This window comes from Protomyctophum parallelum (genome assembly GCF_964188405.1).
Source record: "Protomyctophum parallelum genome assembly, chromosome: 20".
Lineage (NCBI taxonomy): Eukaryota > Metazoa > Chordata > Actinopteri > Myctophiformes > Myctophidae > Protomyctophum > Protomyctophum parallelum.
Window position 1 is genome coordinate 35,976,891 of NC_139718.1, and position 22,373 is coordinate 35,999,263.

The 22,373-nt window shown below is 43.7% G+C and overlaps 1 protein-coding gene across 1 annotated transcript in view; it reads right to left on the reverse strand.

Annotated features, from left to right (window-relative positions):
* npas3 (neuronal PAS domain protein 3) overlaps positions 1 to 22,373 on the reverse strand; it is a gene marked incomplete at its 5' end in the record, with an annotated part of 363,474 nt that overhangs the window by 57,419 nt on the left and 283,682 nt on the right. The window contains one exon of the mRNA XM_083791702.1: positions 13,196 to 13,376. Within this exon, the coding sequence (XP_083647828.1) occupies positions 13,196 to 13,376 (181 nt within the window). The remainder of the gene's footprint in view (positions 1 to 13,195; positions 13,377 to 22,373) is intronic.

Genomic DNA, 22,373 nt, shown 5'->3' on the forward strand with positions numbered 1-22,373 from the left:
ATACACTAGTTCTTTCTTTCAATCATTAAGGGACCAAGAAGTCCCGAAGGGATTTTGGTCACTTATTGTTTGTGTTTTTTTTTCTTCTCCTCCTCCTCCTTCCGCCAAAAAAGCAGTTCTGGCTGACCTGTCGGTTTTCGTGGAACGTGGCAACATGGTAGAGGGCCATGCCAAACGGTGACCATTGGCCAAAGGGTGGCGCTATAGCACTCAATTGAAAATGAAAACTTTGAACGTGCATAGCTCATGAACCGTTTGACCGTTGGCAATGAAACGTTGATACACATACGTATGTGTCTCTTCATGCCGAACAACTTTCGTGCTGACTTTTGACCTCTGACCTTTAGTACACCCGCCATTTTAAATGACATGAAAAACTGTTAAAATCTCCTCCCAGGATCTTTGATCAAAATGCACGAAAACTTCTACGCGTGAACTTTGGACCCATACAGACTGGCGTTAGCCTCCACCACGCTGACTGCATCAGCATGTGTCGCACCGAACACAGCTTGTTCGCGCTGCCGTGATATTATGCTAAATAACCGCAGCGTGACAAATACACTGTATATTGAACGTCAATTTCGATTCGATTTTGATACGTATCAAGAATCGGGACAGCCTACACTAGCTTAAGCTTGTCACATGAAACTCTATACTGTCTGCATACATCTTTCACACAAATGATCAAACATTAGAAAGTAGTGGGCGTACTATGTGTATCAGATTGTGAAATTAATATGAATAATAAAATGATTGAAAGAAATAACTAGTGTATTGTCTGCTAGTGTGCTGCTTTCTTATGTTATGGATATACATACTGTTGACTTTGTCATCAGTCATACAACAAAAGAACGCACAAATAAATTATATTAAACAGTGCTGTAGGGCGGGATACTAGATACTCAAGTACAGTTTTGAGGTACTTTTACTTTACTGGAGTATTTCTAACTATACTTTTACACCACTACATCTCACAGATAAATATTGTACTTTTTACTCCACTAAAATTATTTGAAAACTGTAGTTACTAGTTACTTTGTAGATTTAGATTCACAACGTATTTCTTTTGCATAGTCAAAAAGTCAAAAGTGTGTGTGTGTGCGTGCGCGTTTGTGTGGCCTACTTTGTTTTAGTATTCTAAAGTGAGATAGTTAAAATATGCTTTGCACTTTTTTAATTGATCATCAACATTGTTTGACTTCACATTTACAAAGACATCATGTTCTGTGAATTCAAAGTGAGTGATAACAATCTCACAGTGCAGACAATGTTGACCACGTAAGCCATGAATACAAAATGCAAAGGGTTATTATTTTATGGAAGAAAAAAAAATGGATAAACAAGAATTATGACGGACAGCAACAATCGGTCTTTTACATGTATAACGATATGCAGATCGTTTCAATTCATAGAATGAAAGATGGAGGAGGAATTGATATAATCCATTGTGTTGCACTGCATGTGATCTTTCCATGCTTGGGTTTCTGTGTGTGTGTGTGTGTGTGTGTGTTAATGTATGGAGGACAAATAGCATGTGTGTTTGTTGGGGTGTAGAGGTGAAATAAACAATATTGTCTTTGTGTGTGTTGACATGGCTGCTGTATGCTCTCAGACAGCCCACTGGGACATGTGTGTGCACACACACACACACACACACACACACACACACAGTTCAGGTTCCCTGTTGGGCTCCAAGTGATGAAAAACATGCACATCTGAAGCATATTGATATCCACACGCTAGCATGTCGCTTATTTTATGAACATGCATGCACGCACGCATGCACGCTATACTTATGCTTTAAGCTGCAATTTGTCATCATTTTTATACCGACTGCTTCTCAAACCTATTCAAGTCAGGGACCCCGTAATGATACTAGTCCACTTAATTACAAAACACCTACATCTGTCTAATACGAATCATGCAAGGGTGCTGTTCTTAGACTTTCAGCTTTCAATACAATACAGTCTGATATTCTAGTGTCAAAGATGGTATAGTTGGAACTTAATCCATACTTAATTCACTGGTATGCTTATTTTCTTACTATCAGAGTACAGAGTCAGAGCGTAAAACAAAACCCTATCCTCAGCATTAACTACCAATGTTGGTTTCACCCTTTATACTGATAGCTGTCATACTGAGGAATGTCTGTCTGAATGACACACCAGACCAATACAATTATTGCTAAATGGCAATAAAACTAAAGCTATGTTGTTCACTCCACGAGCTATTTCAGCTCCAGTGACCATCTCGATGGAACTCCCATCGAGTGGGTGGAGCGCTACAAATACCTTGGCTTTTGGTTGGATAAACACCGTAATTTCAAATTTCATATTGATTCCTTGTGCAAAAAGCTTAAATTCACTCTGGATTTCCTCTACAGATTGAAGGCTTTTTTGCTTGTTCAGCTCGTAAAAAACTGGTCATTGGTCTCTTTCTGTCCCAATTGGATTATGGTTTGCCTGCTCCTCCACCTTGGACAAATTGGATCCCTTGTACCATGCTGCATTGAGATTCATAACTAACTCACCTTTCAGAACACATCACTGCACGTTGTATGCTGCAGTTGGTTGGTTGTCATTGGCATCTCGCAGGCTGCAGCATTGGCATATTTTCATTTATAAAGCCATTCTGGGTGACCTGCTGTCTTACATTTCATCCAAATTCGACTTGGTCCAAAATGGTCTCAACCTCAGGTCAAATGCTTGGCTGCGGTGTGTAGTACCAGCATTCAAATCCGAGGGGGGTAAAAAATGTCTGGCCTTCTTTGGCCCTTGGTCGTGGAACGATCTACAGTCCAGACAAAAAATGTCAAAAGGATCATCTTAGATGTACAGTCCGGTGCTAGTAGACGGATTCTTCTTTTGTTCTTCACTTCTGTTATTATGAGTGTTCTTCAACTATGGTAAAATGCTGCAACAACTGAATTTTCTTTGGTTCAAAGATCGTTGGACAAGCAATTCAGAGACTTATACATCCACGTATGATAACATCATCCTAAGGTTAGCAAGGAATATCACCTCAAACACTAGCCATGTGTTGTATGAAGAATATAGGTTGCTACCTTCAGAAAGCAGATATGGTGTACCAGCATACAATTAAGTCAGACTAAAGAGGTCCTTTGTCCACCAGTCGACTTTGAGGCTTAATCAGGAGTTGTTGTAGACATGGGGTAATCTAAGTGGTGGACATTGCTCTTGTCTTCATGTATGTAATATTGTTTTGTTGTTTGTGCTATGTCAAATGTGTGTTCTGCATACATGGACGCAAGACAAATTTCAGTGTGAGCTGACAATAAAGTACTACATCATATCATATATGATATGATATAGTACCAAATATGAAAATGTTTCGTGCCAGGGACACCCAGAGGAAAAGCTGTTGCAACATTTCTTAACCCTATAGGCGGTAATGTCAGTTTACGCTTCATATCCATATGAGTCAAACAGACATGCTCATTCATTCGTTTTGTTTTGGGAGTGCGACATTAAAAAACTTTCATGGGAATTTAGAATGGGGGTGGGAGGGAACCACGACCCGGGATGAGTAAATAAATAACATTAATATTAAATTAATGAATACATTTCGGTGCTCTAAAGCAGAGGTTCCCAACCACTGGTACTATAGTACCACTAGTGGTACTTGAGCCCACCGCTAATGGTACGCAGAGGAGTCACCCAAAAAAGGAGAAAAAAGTGTAATGAAATATTTATATTACTACAGCTGATTAGTGATTAGACATGAGTTTTGTCAGAGCAGCAGCATTATTGGCTTAGGAATGGAACAAAAGGGGCAGGTATACGCTCCTGTATTTTATCATCAGTTATTATGGTGGTACATGGAGAGCCAAATATGTTCTGAGGCGGTACATGAAAGAATGACAAACAAGAAAGGAGAGGATGATGCAACCAGCAGGAAAAAAGAGGAGAAAAGCAGAACAGATAGAGTGGGAGAGGCCGAGTTGTGTTTGATGTGATTGATTCAATCCGTTGTGACGGAAGGACAGACGCATGGAGAGAATAGAATCAGAGACGCGGGCCGCACGCACACAAACACACTCGCAAAACATTGTTGTATCACTGTATATTAACAAGAACATTTCTCAAAGAGAAAACCAGGACTCACGGAACTCTCGTTTTAAGGCACTTTTAATTATTATTTTAATCAGTTGACGTAGTATGCCGCAGAGCATCAGTACAGTGTTAAGTTACTTTCCCGACCAGGCACCCGGTAAAGATGCTCAAAGTGTTTAAAAGCAACGACACACACACACACACACACACACACACACACACACACACACACACACACACACACACACACACACACACACACACACACACACACACACACACACACACACACACACACACACACACACACACACACACACACACACACACACACACACACACACACACACACACACACACACACACGTAGATCCATCTGTGTGTGTGCGTTTATGCATGCATGTACTGTACGTGCACGTCTCATACAGAATATACCTGTGTGTGTGTATGTGTGCGTGAGTGTGTGGAAGTTAGAGCATCTCATCTGAGCAAACATGACCTCAACCAGCCACTGTAGCTACCTGACCTTTAACCCCACCTGCCGCTGTCTGTCTGTCTGTCTCCCATTTCCTGTAGTCTCCCTCTTTTTCTTTCTTTCTTTCTTTCCAGCCTTCCGTCAGTGAAACAAGAAATGACCTCATAAATGTCATACATTTAGTATCGTGTATGTTTGATGACAGTCATATCAATACCATGCAGCTGCTTTTGTATCTGCGGCAAATGCACAGGAAGGAAGACAGTTGACTGGCATAGAATGGTAGGCTGCTGCTGAAGTTATAGCATGAGGTCGACCTAAATGCAGGCATGCAAACAGGCCCAAGGTGAAAAAGGTGACAGTGTGCGGGGCCCGACGATGTGCCGCGAAGCTGCGGCGCAGATCTTTTGAGCGTTTATCGGTACTAAACCCACTTTTGGGGGGGGGGGGGGGGGGGTCGTGGGGGACAGTATATACTACACTTAAGAGTCATCAGCACAAATCTATTACTCTCAGTATGTAGAAAGATGTTCAAATTAATTACTTCCTGCACTGTACTAGCCCTCCGCCCCGGCCTGTGTGTCTGTGTGTTAGGCTGTGCAACAGTGACACTTGGTGGTGAACAAATGCTATAACACTATATTCGTGCTCTGACACAGCCAGGGACACAGGGACACAGCCAGGGACAGATCCAGGGACACAGCCAAGGACAGACCCAGGGACACAGGGACACAGCCAAGGGCAGACCCACGGACACAGCCAGGGATAGATCCAGGGACAGACCCAATGACACAGGGACACAGCCAGGAACAGACCCAGTGACACCGCCAGGGACACAGCCAGGGACAGACCCAATGACACAGGGACACAGCCAGGGACAGACTCAATGACACAGGGACACAGCCAGGGACAGACCCAATGACACAGGGACAGCCAGGGACAGACTCAATGACACAGGGACACAGCCAGGTCAGACCCAATGACACAGGGACAGACCCAGTGACACCACCAGGGACACAGCCAGGGACAGACCCAGTGACACCGCCAGGGACAGACCCAGGGACACAGCCACACACACATACTGTAGCCGTCTATAGTGTGGTTGCACCACTCAAAAATGACAGATGATTATTTACTAAATCAGTACAAATCTATAGTCAGTATTGAGCAAGATGTTAACATTAACTTCCTGATAGTCATAGAACAATTAATTTACTCCAACAGTTTGAGGAGCACTAGCCCCTCCTATATTCAGTAGATTTCTGTCCTAATTAGTCACAAAAATGACAATGAATGGATGATAAGATGATAAGAGTGCCGCTCACTTCACACAGGTGTGATTTTTTTTAAACGGGTCCAGCAATCGCACTCCCATCTCAAAATCCCTTACAGTTAGACTCTTCATATCAGAAATTATATTCACTGGCAAAATAATAAATTATAATACAGTCAACAGGGTCAGTTTACTTCATTATTTTAGCCTTAGTCAATTTAAGACATGTATACCATCCTCTCCTTATTCAACAGTTGAGCTGCATGTTTCCTTTTTTAATATATCTATTTAGTATATGTAAGCCCTGGGGGGGGGGTGATGTAGGACTACAAGTTGTATGTATCAAGCGTTTTATTTATTTACTCACACGCACGCACGCACGCGCGCGCGCACACACACACACACACACACACACACACACACACACACACACACACGTGAGCGTGCTTTATTTATTTACTCGCACGCATGCATGCACTGCACAGTGCACACATGCGAGCACACACACACACACACACACACACACACACACACACGCAGCGAGAGAAAGTGACGCCGGCGTGTCCACACCACAGACAGCGCAAGGTGCTAACGTTGCTAATGCTAACTAGTAGCAGCTACACTTCCAGCTAAACTATGGGATTAACTGGCGAGTCACAGACAGTGTGTCAAAAGTGGACCGTCTGTCCCAAATCTACCGGCTGAGCCACTAGCGTACTCAAGTAAATGTACTCAGTATACTGTGCAGCACTGCACAGGGACTCCAGAACTTTTTTTTTTTTTTTAAACGTGGCCGTCACTTATAGCTGGTGAGGTGATTTGAGGTCCAATAAAGTGTTCTCAACCTCATAGAGGATGGGTTCTCTTCATGTCCTATAACCCAGAAGCCCTGCATGCTGTTCAGCTGTCCTCTTCTGTCATTATATCAACACCCAGACAGCCCCATTGTAAACCTCTCTGTCCTTGTTAAGGAACCCAATTAAAAGAAAAAACTCAAATAATAATAGCCCCTGATTGGCCATTGTGCACCCTGCAGATTTCCAATTAGCTCCGGAGAGAGCGAGCGGGTCGCCGGCCGTCCGCGCGAGAAACTTAACGAACTTAACGAAGCAGACGGCTAATTTTGTTTTTAGTGGCAATCCTACAGGCCAGGGGAAGCTCTTTGTTTGGGCTCAAGTGGGTTTTTATGGCTCTTTAACAGCGCCGACGCTCCGGTTTAATTAATTTGAGGACTTTTAGTTGGTCTATTGTGATGGATTCTCTGTGAGAGAGGAGCGTGTGGAGTGTATCTGCTTCTCTTCTAGCCGTATTCATGAATGAAAAGGTCTAAATACTGTAAAACATGCAGCGCTGCGTTATGCTAATGTGCGCTGTTGACGCGGAGCGCATCATAGTCTGCGTAGGGGTTCTGCCTGTTCTGCCGAAGTTATAAAAGGAGATTAGCTTGAAATACGTTGCCATTCTGGACAAACAGACGTACAGCAGTACACACACACACACACACACACACACACACACACACACACACACACACACACACACACACACACACACACACACACACACACACACACACACACACACACACACACACACACACACACACACACACACACACACACACACACACACACACACACACACACACACACGCGCGCGCGTTGACCTTGGGAGACGAAAGACAAAGGCGACCCCTTAAAGTGACTTTAAGTGGAGGTGGCGGTAAACTGGATTAATTATGATAAATGTGTGCGATTACTAAGAATTATTCCAGCAGCCACTGCAGCTAATAGCATAATTAGCAACAATAATCAAGGACTTGTGATGTTAAAATAAGTGGAGTTGCGGACAATTAAGAAATGTCTGGAGCTAATAATGGAGAACTTGTGCTGTGAAATACCGAGCGTGAATTTAACTGGGAGAGCGTACAAATGTAACCCAATGGGTCCATTTGGTTACATTTGTACATCCTCCCAGTTATGAATGGTTAAATTCACGCAGAGGATTTTACTGTGCGTCAGGAGAGACGCAGGACAATCGCTAAGATTAGCATTCAACGTTTCTCGTATATTAATACATCTAAATGAGCCTTTGCCAACGCTGGTGTAATTAAATCTGCACTTTATCAAAAGAGCGTAAGAAGAATTAGTAAAAATGAACATTCACGTTTCACGTTTTCTTGACTAAATTGTCTGGCTAATTATTAAAAAATGAGTGAAAATGAATTGCAGAGCTTAAGTATAGGCTTGTTTTGAGTCTGACCTTGCAGTGTGTCTGTAAATGAATGTCAGCACTGTGACATTAGATTAAGAAGTTAATTATTGATATTAAAGTTGCTTCGTACTCATTTGTTAAAATAAGTAAATCATTCAATATTTCAATGAATCATTTTCAGGTCTGGATACCAATATCATCCAGTCAGGGGCACGAACGTCTGAATTGGAACCTGAAAAGTTATTTTCTGTATTTTTTTAAGGGGTTTCCATGTTGATCTTGAACATTGTTCTCGACATTGGGCCGATCCCCTCAGTATGAAATTCCACTCAAATCACAGCACCATGGAAGTCAGTATACAGTAGATTAATGTAGGCTAGCAGCAATGACCTTGAGGGAACAACACTGAAACTCATTCACGCCATACTACCTTAGCTGTACTAGGGTTGGGATCCTGTAGGATTTTAACGATTCAGGTTCCTTAACAATTCCCTCTTCTAAATCATGACAGTTTTCGTCATTCAGTGGTTAATTCTCAAACATTTTCATGTCAAGGACCCCCCAAGATTATTATGTAATTGGCCACCGACCCCCATCTGAAAATATGCTGTACCAGGGACCCCCCAGAAGCAAAGATTTGAGTTAAAAACTTTCGCTCTGAAATTAATATATATTCAATGATTTGCGCCACATTTTCACGATTTTTCAAAAATAGCAGACCTACAAGCTTGTAGCACGGCACTCGGTGCAGCGCTATGAGCTTGTAGATCTGCTATTTTTCAATAGCTAAAGTATAACATAATGCTATATAAACACCAAAAGGGGTTACCGCCCAAAATGGGTTAAGAGTCCAATTCTTAACGGTTCCCTTTCACGATTCATACACAATTGTTTTAGAATTTTGGCCTTAATTTTTTATGCACAAATTCAATCGTAAACACAGTGCGTATGCATATTATTTTAGTGGTACCCTCTGGGTTACTTTAGGGGGTTCCAAATGAACGCTGTGCGCCTGTGTGGACATCCTATACCTTCTTTCTGGGGTTCTAAATGTTGGTTGGCTGGTTCCAAACCCTTAACAGTCCAACTCTGAGAGAGCGTACAAAGGGAACCAAATGGACCCTGTCAGGTTCCATTTAGTCTCGCGTAGCCAGACAACTATTCCACAATCTCCGAATGCTATATAGAGTCTGGGACTATAGCCCCCATGAGCTGAGTAACGGAAGCTACCATTTCCGTTCACGAAAATATATTTTTTATTTCCTTTTCTGCTAAGCAACAAGCTATATATATGCTTAGATGTTTCCTATTTATACTAGGATAAATGTGCGCGACTGTAAAGACGAAATGGAAGTGGCGAGGAGGCTCCATTTCCACTTTATAGTTTACTCATGACAGCTCTTCCGTTGGCCCAGACTGTATGATGAAGCGTTTGGAGATCGCAGAGGCAACAGGTCTGGTAACACGAGACTAGGTTCCATTTGTACACCCTCAGAGTTATGGTGGTCCTTGATAATACAAAGTTTGAGAACCAACCCGTATTGTAATTGTATAAGCAGTTAGCAGACATGAAGTCCACATACAGTACCAGCTCTGACAGTGTGATCAGACCGCTTCCGGAAAACGGTTCCAAATGTGATGGAACCGATTCCAGTTCCGGATGACCGGGTCAGTGTATGTACACACTGCCTCTACTAACCAATGAAACTCGGAGAACCAACCACACACACACACACACACACACACACACACACACACACACACACACACACACACACACACACACACACACACACACACACACACACACACACACACACACACACACACACACACACACACACACACACACACACACACACACACAGGAGTGTGACTCATCTTTAGTCAAATTGCATCAGTGTTTAAAAAGACGCTGGCCTTGCGAGAGTGAATGGGGGAGAGAGAGAGAGAGAGAGAGAGAGAGAGAGAGAGAGAGCGATGGAGGAGTATATACTTCAAAGACAGACGTCCCTCTTCTCCGAGGTCAACTCCTATTCCAACGCTGCACTTTTAAATACTTTATGAGAGAGGACCGTAATTAGAAACGATACGGGAGCGCCCGCGTTCAACTCTCATATATTATAAGCCAGCAGAGAGGCGGCCGTCAGATTTTAAACAACTTCCAACCGCTCCGTCCTTGGTCCAATGTCAGCCAAACACTCTCTATATGAACAATAGGAGCATTTTTTTTTTTTTTTATCAAAGTTTTTTTATTAATGTTCACACGAAGATATTATACAACATTTTTCGAACATTTTTTCCCCTTTTTTCCCTCCCCCCAGAGTTCCCGCTCTGAAAGAGCCACAACCCCGGTACCTTGCACCATATGAAATAAAAGCACATACAAATATACATAGACATAATAGAAGACTAATAGAAGTATAGGAGCATTTATTTTTGAGCGGTGCATGCCGCTCCGACAGTTTGACCGTGTGTGTTATGTCTATATCAGCGCCACATGGGGTGTATAGCAGTGGTTCCCAAAGTGGGGTCCGTGGGGTCCGGAGACCCTCAGGGGTCCTTGAGGGTGTTCCAGGGGGTCCCCAGCTAAATGATAGTTTGGAACCAAATGGACCCTTATGGGTCTGTAACTCTGAGTGTACAAATTGCTTTCATTTCATTTGTACACTCTCAGAGTTAAATGAACATAGATTTTAAATCTACAAATTGGGTGTCCCCGAGATAGAAGTGCCATTAAATGGGGGTCCGTAGACTAATCCATGTCAAACTGGTGGTCCTTGAAATGAAACAGGTTGAGAATCTCTGCTGGAGCCTTCTCTCATGGGGGTCCCTGGCATGTATTTTCAAATGGAGGTCTGCAGGGCTAATTAGTGTCAATTTGGGGGTCCTTGAGATGAAACGTTTTGGGAACCGCTGGTATATAGGGATGAGACCACTGGGTCACAGTAATGCTGAGATATATAGGGATGAGACCACTGGGTCACAGTGAGGCTGAGATATATAGGGATGAGACCACTGGGTCACAGTGAGGCTGAGATATATAGGGATGAGACCACTGGGTCACAGTGATGCTGAGATATATAGGGATGAGACCACTGGGTCACAGCGATGCTGAGATATATAGGGATGAGACCACTGGGTCACAGCGATGCTGAGATATATAGGGATGAGACCACTGGGTCACAGCGATGCTGAGATATATAGGGATGAGACCACTGGGTCACAGTGATGCTGAGATATATAGGGATGAGACCACTGGGTCACAGTGAGGCTGAGATATATAGGGATGAGACCACTGGGTCACAGCGATGCTGAGATATATAGGGATGAGACCACTGGGTCACAGTGATGCTGAGATATATAGGGATGAGACCACTGGGTCACAGTGAGGCTGAGATATATAGGGATGAGACCACTGGGTCACAGCGATGCTGAGATATATAGGGATGAGACCACTGGGTCACAGTGAGGCTGAGCTATATAGGGATGAGACCACTGGGTCACAGTGAGGTTGAGATATATAGGGATGAGACCACTGGGTCACAGTGAGGCTGAGATATATAGGGATGAGACCACTGGGTCACAGTGAGGCTGAGATATATAGGGATGAGACCACTGGGTCACAGTGAGGCTGAGATATATAGGGATGAGACCACTGGGTCACAGTGATGCTGTGACCCAGTGGCAAAGATAGGTAAGGTCTGGCACGGCGTGTAGAGGGATGAGAGAACGTATACCACCCTACAGAATGTTGTTGTGGGGGTGGTGGGGGGGGGTGCTCAGCAAGACAGGAGGAGGCGAGGGGACGAGAGGAGGAGAAGAAATGAACAACAAGGAAACCCGAGGGAGCAAAAAGGAGAGAGAGAGAGAGAGAGAGAATGAAAACGACAAAAAAACAAAAAAACATGGAACTTCCAATTAATTTACAGCTTCCATCCTCCCCAATCAGCCGACGAAACGATAGAAACGAAAGAAAGAAGAATTCCGTGGCAGATCTAATTACCAGCGTCTCTCTCTGTAGACCCAGACCATCTCTCTCTCTCTCTCTCTCTGTTTGTACAGGCTGATGAAGTGAGGGAGAGACTCAGATGGATATCCAGTCTTTTGTTTAATTTATAAATGGATTTTACCCCCTTAATACTTAAATTATCATCACCACATGTCAGAGAGAGAGAGAGAGAGAGAGAGAGAGAGAGAGAGGTGTAAATGGATGGTGGGGAGTATGTTTGGAAGGCAAAAGTCAATGACATATGGTGATGGGAGGCTGCGTGTGTGTGTGTGTGTGTGCGTGCGTGCGTGCGTGCGTGCGTGCGTGCGTTCGTGTGCTTGTGCGCGGTAGGTAAGTGGAAAGAATTCCGATGAGAAATATGTCCTTTTCAGGCTTCTGTACCACCACGGAGCATGTGCTCTGATTTACAATCTGTCTGCTAATTAAATACACAGGAGAGGAGAGGAGAGGAGAGGAGAGGAGAGGAGAGGAGAGGAGAGGAGGTTGACAGTTCAACTCCATGCATAGTTGTACCTCCTGCTTTCAGTTCTTCCTCTCCTCCTGTCTTCCCTCCACTCCTCCATCCATCCCACCATCCTTCCTGCATCCTCAACTGACCTTCTCTCTCTCTCTCCCTCATTTTTTTTCATTGACCTTTCTCTTGCCTCTGTCTGTCGCTCTCTTCTCTTCTCTGACTTCCCAAAGTTCAACCTCCATATTGACCTTTTCCCCTCCTCCCTCGCCCTCTGTGTCCTTACCGCCTCGCCTGTCCGTCCGTCTCTCTGTCTCTCTCTCTCTCTCTATATATATATATATATATATATATATATATATATATATATATATATATTACTTGATATTATTAATACGTATACTGATCTAGAATCAGTGCAAAGTAAGGCAGCACCAGCAGCAGCCTCTCAGAGACTCAGAATGAAACAAAGTATACCCCATTTCTCAAATTTGCAATTACAGTAGCCTACATATATTTTGTAATACATGACCGTTTTTCCTATTGGAAAGAATGGGTTCTGGCACCGTATAGGCAGTTAGGCCTTCATTTTAAAACATATTAGTTTAGGACCGGACTGCCATGGGATAAAAGTCAATGGATAACCCAACCCAACCCAACACATACTCTCCCGTTCCTCTCCTCCAATTAAGCCTACCTGGTTCAGGTGTTTCGGAGTGCGAGGAGGAGGAGGCGGACGACGCAGCGTCCTCATTGGCTGTTCCCTGGGACAGGGAGATCCCTCTTCCTGGAGGCAGCTTCATGCCCAGCTGCTCGGCCGTCTCCACGTGGTCGCCCGGGTGGATGTAGTCGAACGCACTGCTGCCCGTCAACTCCACCTGAGACAACAAAGACCCAACGAGAAAGAGAGAGACGGCTTAGTTTAGCAAGGTAACTATACCGTACTTGGTGAAAGGATTAGTCGCACTCTCTTGAGTAGAAGACCTAGTCATACTTGAGTCATACCGAGGACCTAGTCCTGATTGGCTGCCACACACGCTGCTGTCATGTATTGGTTACTCAGGTCACATGACCAGGAAACAGGTAACAGGAAGCGGGTAACAGAAATATTTAGAGACACCCAATGTTATGTAACGTAATGTTATGATTGAGACCGGCCGGTTGAGAGGAGCGTTTGTTACTAAATAAAGAAACCAGCGCTTCTTTCCCCTGACAAATATGTGTGATAATTTCTTGTTTTTAATAGGTTGGAACTGTAAAATACAGGTACTCTTTATGATGCATTACATGTAAATATGATTATATTGTAAATTGTATTTACTATGCAACAGAGCTGTATACTTTCTATCGTTTAGCTAATATTATATTTCACTTTGCATCCGTTTCTCGAGGTAGACTGCTGCTGTTGAGCAAACCTTTATTAAAGAATCTAGAAACTATACTCAAGAGAGTGCGGATAGTTCGTTCACTGTATATAGTCATTAGTCAAGGATCTGCTCCCAGTTAAACTGCAAGAGACCCCACGTCAAGACTCCCCCTTGAGTTGAGTGCCTAGGAGATTTTTGTGGACTATAATTTGGAGTCACATTGTTTTTTACAGTATGCAGTCTGAACAGCAAAAAGCATAATGGAATCTGAATTGTTTTACAAATCAGATTTGGAACACGCTCCTTAGCATGAAACCAATCCCACTCCTGTCTGAACAGGGTTGGACCTGCGTTAGTTCTGTAATTGGATCGCATCTTTCTTCTGTATACACCAAATCCCTTCACTGAACAACTGCTGATCTACAAGCACACAACGTGACCTTGACAGGAAACGGTTTGAGAACCACAGATGTAGACCAGATCAGATTAAAATCAATATCACAACGCCTCTAATTGAAATACGTTTCCTTATTTCCCTAAAGCAGCACATGCGTAGCTTGCACCATTGCAAAGTGGCGTCTGCCTCCAAGTGTATATTCCGCAATGAAAACAGAAGCCACATGGTTAATGTCCACCATCAACATAAGTACACAAAACAATAATGCATGTATGACCTGACAACATTGTTTATTTTTTCTTCAGAATAATAATAAAGGTTGTGCATTTGGGTGTGTGTGCTTGCGTGCGTGCGTGCGTGCGTGTGTGCGTGTGTGCGTGTGTGCGTGCGAGCGCGTGCGTGCGCCTGTGTGTGTGCATAGACTGGAACGTACATATATATTAAGTACGTTATGTATTTATATTGTGACTGTCATGTGGAAACCTCGTTTCATTAAGACTCTTCAGCTCAGATTGATCATTAACCATTTGTTGCATGTATTTATTATAGCAGTGTGGCTCTGCTCATGTGATATCCCAGATTATCTGTGCACCGAGACACAGCTCTATCATCAACAACAAACACCACCGAGTCAGTAGTGACTGCTTAAAAGGACCACCTGATTGAATTGTGAATACTGTTAGAGAATTAATGAAGGGGGTCCGGGGAATTATAAAATAAACCTTCCGACTTCCATATCTCAATGACCTATCGCTGCGCTGGATATGTCCACAAAACGTAGATTTTTTTTTATATGTAAAAAAGTAAAATAGTGTGAGCTTATTTCCACTACCTTTGTGTGGCACTTTTGTATGACGAAGTAGCTAATCAATTTATGAAAAATAATCTAAATATGTAGATACAAGGTTTCCGCCCGACATCGACAACATATACAGTACATGGAAATGTCTCCATTACATGTTAACCAAAGGAGAACAGATAAACATGAGCTCATATTCCGGAACACATTTCATCACTGCAGCACCACTGTTCAATAATAAGTACACTCAAGTAGCAATACCACCATACATGTACAAATACTCTGTTACAAGTAAAGGTCCTGACTTCAAAATTGTACTTGCGTACAACGACAAAATGTACTTAAAGTACCACCTAAAAATGTCTTTATAGTAATCTACAAGCTGGCAACGTTTTCAATAGACGCTTAGGTGAAATAAGGTTTAAGAGGTTAATGTATGTTTTGTAATGATCTGTAGCTACAAAGTAACTAAAGAATTCAAATAATTGTAGTGGAGTAAAAAAGTATTATATTTGCCTACGAGATCACGCATGCACGCACGCACGCACGCACGCACACACGCACACACGCACACACATCCAGACATATCGCTCAGGTGTTGGTGAAAACCCAAGTCCACCCACTCTCTCACCAGAACAATAATATGTGAATTACATCATCTCCCAATTATTTTTTACTTTGCTTTTCTTGCTTTTGTAAAGCACACTATGTCTCGGGACACAGAGAGACTGATAAAATATAGCGAATAAGGCGATAAGGACAAACAGTAGAGTTGGGTGGAAAGAGAGAGAGAGAAAGTTTCAAAGGTTTAGCCCAAGATAACTATTTCTGACAGCGTTAGAGTTGCCATGCAACACGGGTCTGTTTACACATTTCCTTTTACTTCTACAGTACATAGCCTACACTATTTACATATGTGGGAACGACTTCAAACTCGTGTGAAGTGCTCGCATCAGCAACGACTCGAGGGAGTGCAGTGCCATATAGGCTAGGGGTGAGACGATACGAGTACCTCACGATACGATATCTGTGGCAATTAGGCCCTCCATAGCCTACTACTACTAATACTATACTAATCAATAGTATATATACATACATACACATCGCGATATAGATAGGCATCCCACCCCTATAGTATTGGGCAAACGTAACGACATCAGGGATCTCCACATATGGGCAAAAATGGGACACGAGTAGAGAGACCTCTATATATGGGCACACAAGGGACACAGACCCCTGACGGCTGACACTATATGACTCAGACATACAGTATGGGTCGGTTCGGCGGTGCCATGTACAGTAGCAGGGCATATTCACCGGTCTACTCAGACATGCAGTATGTAGCAGGGCACATTCACCGGTCTACTCAGACATGCAGTATGTAGCAGGGCACATTCACCGGTCTACTCAGACATGCAGTATGTAGCAGGGCACATTCACCGGTCTACTCAGACATGCAGTATGTAGCAGGGCACATTCACCGGTCTACTCAGACATGCAGTATGTAGCAGGGCATATTCACCGGTCTACTCAGACATGCAGTATGTAGCAGGGCATATTCACCGGTCTACTCAGACATGCAGTATGTAGCAGCAGGGCATATTCAGTCTACTCAGACATGCAGTATGTAGCAGGGCATATTCACTGGTCTACTCAGACATGCAGTATGTAGCAGGGCATATTCACCGGTCTACTCAGACATGCAGTATGTAGCAGGGCATATTCACCGGTCTACTCAGACATGCAGTATGTAGCAGGGCACATTCACCGGTCTACTCAGACATGCAGTATGTAGCAGGGCATATTCACCGGTCTACTCAGACATGCAGTATGTAGCAGGGCATATTCAGTCTACTCAGACATGCAGTATGTAGCAGGGCATAATTATTCAGTCTACTCAGACATGCAGTATGTAGCAGGGCATATTCAGTCTACTCAGACATGCAGTATGTAGCAGGGCACATTCACCAGCCTGGAATAGACGACACAAGCTTGCTTTTGCGTCGTGTTACACCGGGGCTCCACCGGGCGTGTTGCGTCTCCGTCGCGTGCGTCAAAAAACGAACCGGGGCCCCGGCTTTAGTGTTAGTGTGCGTGCGAGCGTCTGTCTCTTGGGTTGCACCACACCCCTGCGCCCCCTTACTAATCCCTTACCTTTATTATGGAAATGAAACAAATACGCTTCCTTGTTAAATAAGTACAGAGTTGAACCGTACAGGCTGTCATTAGCAGGATTTCGCAACCTTAATTGAGAGGATGAAGGAGTGGAGAGAGAGTGAAATTTTGGCAGCCCTAATGCATCTAAGCGCGGTGTGTGTGTGTGTGTGTGTGTGTGTGTGTGTGTGTGCGTGTCAGATCATGTTTTCTTTTTCTTTTTTGGGGGGTGGGGGCGGGGGGCGTCCACTGGGATGAAGGGATTACATGCAAGTAATCCCTTTAATAGCAAATCCCTTTAAGGAAATTTAGTCCCCTCATAATTTGTCATCTAGAGCAGAAACAACTGATTAAGAAATGAGAGGGATCACTTGCACAAACACACACACACACACACACACACACACACACACACACACACACACACACGTGTGCACGCGCAAAGCACAGCAGTCACGTCCACCTGTGTATGCACACGCACGCACACACACTCACATGCAGACACGCACACACACACACACACACACACACACACACACGCACACACACACGCACGCACACACACTCGCACATGGAGCGTGGTGTATCATGGGAGTCGGCGCTCATGTTTACACATTTTGCTGGTAATTGGATCTGCATTGTTGTGCGTGTGAATAACATGACGACTTCTAATCAGTTAGTAACGACCTGGCAGCCTGCTCCTCTACGCCGTCCTGCTAACCTGCAGGAACAACGTTAACACACAGTGGTGGAAGATGGACTCATAAATAATGTTACTTTGAACTAGGGCCGGGACTTTGACGCGTTCATTTTGATTCATTTATTACATAAAACATATTGTGTTTTGGATGAATGGCTGAATGAATGAATGAAGCCGCTGAGATCGCTTTGCTTGGCCCAGTGGATGGGACATTTTTATTTGAAAAGCTATCTGATGGAAGCGTGGATAAAAAAAAAAAAAGATCTTATTTACCTACATTTAACACAATCAACGGCCAATGAAGGGCCCCAGGAGCCCTTGTCAGGGCCTCAAACACAGTCCCACATGGTCCAGTTTCCCCAAAGGGCTCCTGAGAGCAAAGGGCCCCTGGGCCCAATGGCTAATTTGGCTCTGCGTCCACCCGCATGGAATTTCCGACAGATGGACCATTTGACAATGAAAACTTCTTTTTTTTAACGCACAGCGAAAGGCTCCGTGATTATCAACGGTAGGGGGACCGATATAGTGGATACAAATATTCTGTGACTTGTACTTAAAAGGTAAGGAAATACGAAAATAGAAAACATGGCAGTGGATCATGTATGTATTTAATATGGCAGTGAATGAGTTGAAATGGTAGTGATTTGTCAGTTTTGTAGCCTATAGGGGTCCCACTGGCTCACGGCCCAGCAGCGGTCCCCGACCCACGTGTTGGGAATCGCTGCTGCAGAGACAAAGAGGCAACACTCCATCACACACTGATCTGATGATCTCTAATGCATGAAGACATTAGATGACACCCCACACACACACACACCATGACAAATATGCGTGCACGCACGCACGCACACATCACACACACGCACGCGACAAGCAAAGACAAACAACAACAAACACATATTTACACATTCCTGCCTTCTTCACAAAAACACACTTTTATGGTTGCGCGCGCGCACACACACACACACACACACACACACACACACACACACACACACACACACACACACACACACACACAATGGTTATCATTAATATTTGGAACGCACGTTGATGTCCTTCGTCTGAGAGGACGAGTTAAATGATAAAACGCGAATGACACTGCTCCCTGCCTTTTAATAAGTCTTATCTACATGCGCACGCATGCACACACGCAAGCACGCACTCAAACAACGTCACAAACTACACAGACCCTTCACTTCCACACGCAAATTGAAAGTGACGCCAGCTTTTGTTTTAGACAGAAGGTCAGAGATGAGAAGATTCCTGTCAAACTTCTCCACTACAATCGCTAATTAAAAGTACAACAAGCACAGTGTTTTCTGCCTCAGAATGGGCCTTTGGGAGGGGTCGACTACACACGGCAGTAAGCATCAACCGTCCGCGTCACGGCGTCAATTCCGCTACTGCTTATTTTAAATAGATTATGTAATTTCCTGTAATATTTCCAGTACATTTTCAATGAAAAAAACCGAAACAAAAACAAAGATAGGCATGCTGATTAAAGGATTGTCTATTTGTCGCATTAACACTATTACGTCACATCGAATCCAAAGCTTGACTGCCAAGCTATTGCGTCATATGGTCTTTCCAGTGGTTTACGATAGATGGCGCTCTTCACCAACAGATGTATGATACTAGGTCGCTAGGAGACGGATACCACCAGAAATTCTGCCTGCCGTTCGCCTCGCCATTATCAAATTTATAAAAATACACTTATTATATTCGATTCTTTTCCCAGATTCCCAAAATAAATATACTTTATAGTCAATGTAATCATTCACAGTTGTCCTTAGTTATACACTTGAATGAAAACAGACAGGGAAGGCACTGATCAGTCAGTACAAGCTAAGGTGAAGGCACTGAACAGTCCCTGAGCTGCTGAGGACCTCATCATGTCAGACATGGACTGAAATCATCCACCAAACACACACAGCTGCTGCTGCTGCTCCTTCCTTTGATAGAATTCATGGCTGAGGGGACAATAGTCTGGGTGAAGCACTATAGTAGCCCACGCACGCAAGTGTGTGCGCACACACACACACACACACACACACACACACACACACACACACACACACACACACACACACACACACACACACACACACACACACACACACACACACACACACACACACACACACACACACACACACACACACACACACACACACACACACCCTTCTGTATATTCGTTGTTATGAAGGCCTTTCCTCTCTCTCAACACAGTCAAAACATGTGTGTGTGTGCGTGTCTGTGAGAGACAAAGGGACAGCAGGATTAAAACAACACATTTACATGTGAGGCATTCAGGGTGCATGCGATGGGCGTGCATGTGTGTTTAGGTATCTGTGTGTACGAGGGTATGTGTGAGTGTGCGCGCGTGTGTTGTGTGTGTTGACAGTATCCTCCTCTGCAGCCATGTCTCCACAGAAGGTCACTCAATAGCCTCCTCCCTAACGTCTCTTTCTCTCTCACGGCCCATCTTTTACACTCATAATTCCTTCTTTCCTTCCTTCCTCCTCCCCCCCCCCCCCCTCTCTCTCCCCCTACACCCTCCACTCCTCTCTGATCTCCCTTTTCCACTTATTCTCCCTCCACCCTCAGCTCTATTTTCTACATTTATGTCTCTCTCTCTCTGACCTGCTTGTTAAGGTTCTCTGACATCCACTAATGTGAGAGATGGGAGACAGAAGAGCAACTGGTTAACCGGTGGGGCTCTATATAGGCCTACTCGTGTCTCTGTACTCTGTACTGTTATTGTGGAGGAAGCATGAGCTGAAACTACAGTAGACTGTACTGTTATTGTGGGGGAAGCAACTGAAACTAGAGTAGACTATACTGTTATTGTGGAGGAAGCATGAGTTGAAACTAGAGTAGACTGTACTGTTATTGTGGGGGAAGGCTGAGCTGAAACTAGAGTAGACTGTACTGTTATTGTGGGGAAAGGCTGAGCTGAAACTAGAGTAGACTGTACTGTTATTGTGGGGGAAGGCTGAGCTGAAACTAGAGTAGACTGTACTGTTATTGTGGGGGAAGGTTGAGCTGAAACTAGAGTAGACTGTACTGTTATTGTGGAGGAAGCATGAGCTGAAACTAGAGTAGACTGTACTGTTTAAATATGAATCTGACCTTGTCGCTTTTGTGACGCTTCTGGCAAGACGTCTTATTCTTATGCATTGGAAAAAACATAGACCCCTTCCAATTCCCGTTGGATATCTGACATACTATATATTTTTAAATTGGAAAAAATTAAATACACACTGCGTGGCTCAATCTCCAAATTCAGTAAAGCCTGACTAGCCAACCTGTCTTGTCTGGATGATGTTTGTGAACATGAACTGCTTTGTATATTGACTATATTGGAGGTTTTTTTAAATTATTTATATATATATATATATATATATATATATATATAGACTGTACTGTTATTGTAGGGGAAGCTTAGCTGAAACTAGACTGTACTGTTATTGTAGGGGAAGCTTAGCTGAAACTAGACTGTACTGTTATTGTAGGGGAAGCTTAGCTGAAACTAGACTGTACTGTTATTGTAGGGGAAGCTTAGCTGAAACTAGACTGTACTGTTATTGTAGGGGAAGCTTAGCTGAAACTAGACTCCTAGCTCCTGCACCACACCCTTAAACTGAGTCCACAGCTCCTGCACCACAACCTTAATCTTAGGACAAAGAAAGTCTACCCTGGACTGAAGCAAGACATGGGAACAGTCTGGCAATTTAATACCAATTTTATTTAAAAACCAATGGTGTATGAATGTATTTAATGGTGGGTTAAAGACCTGACTAAAGGCCTGGGGAACTCGGTCGTACACAAACTCCTCTCCACTGTTTGTCGTTCTTTCACTCTTCCCCCATCCCACTCTCCTCTTCCACCCTTTGCTTTTGGGATAATGACTTGGCAAGAGAAACAGGAGAGAAAGACAGAGACAGAGAGAGAGAGAGAGAGAGAGAGCTAGAGAGAGAGAGAGAGAGAGAGAGAGCGCATGAGAATGACACGGAAAAGGACACACAAAAAAGAATGAAAGTCACAAAGAGTATGATAGAGGGACAATGAAGAGAGAAAAAGAGCTGTCTGACACAATATTCTGAAAGGGAGGCCAATGTCAGAGTAACATTACATTTTCACACATAGCATGCCGTGTACAGTATGTATACTGTACAGTTTGAAAGGAAACAAGACCACATTGCAGCATTTCCAAAACATACGGTGCTGTTGTCATAATCATCATGCTAACTCTGCCATACATGTAGCCTATACTGTACATCTAATGAGTTCAGATCAAAACCTGCTGACTCCACAGGGGCAAAAAAAACAACAACACTCAGCCAGTCACGCCAACAGAAATCAGATGCAGAATCAAGTTTCATGTTTGTTTGTTCTTGAAACTTTGGCTATTACAGTGTAGTTATAATATTAAAATATTATGTTTGCCCCAAT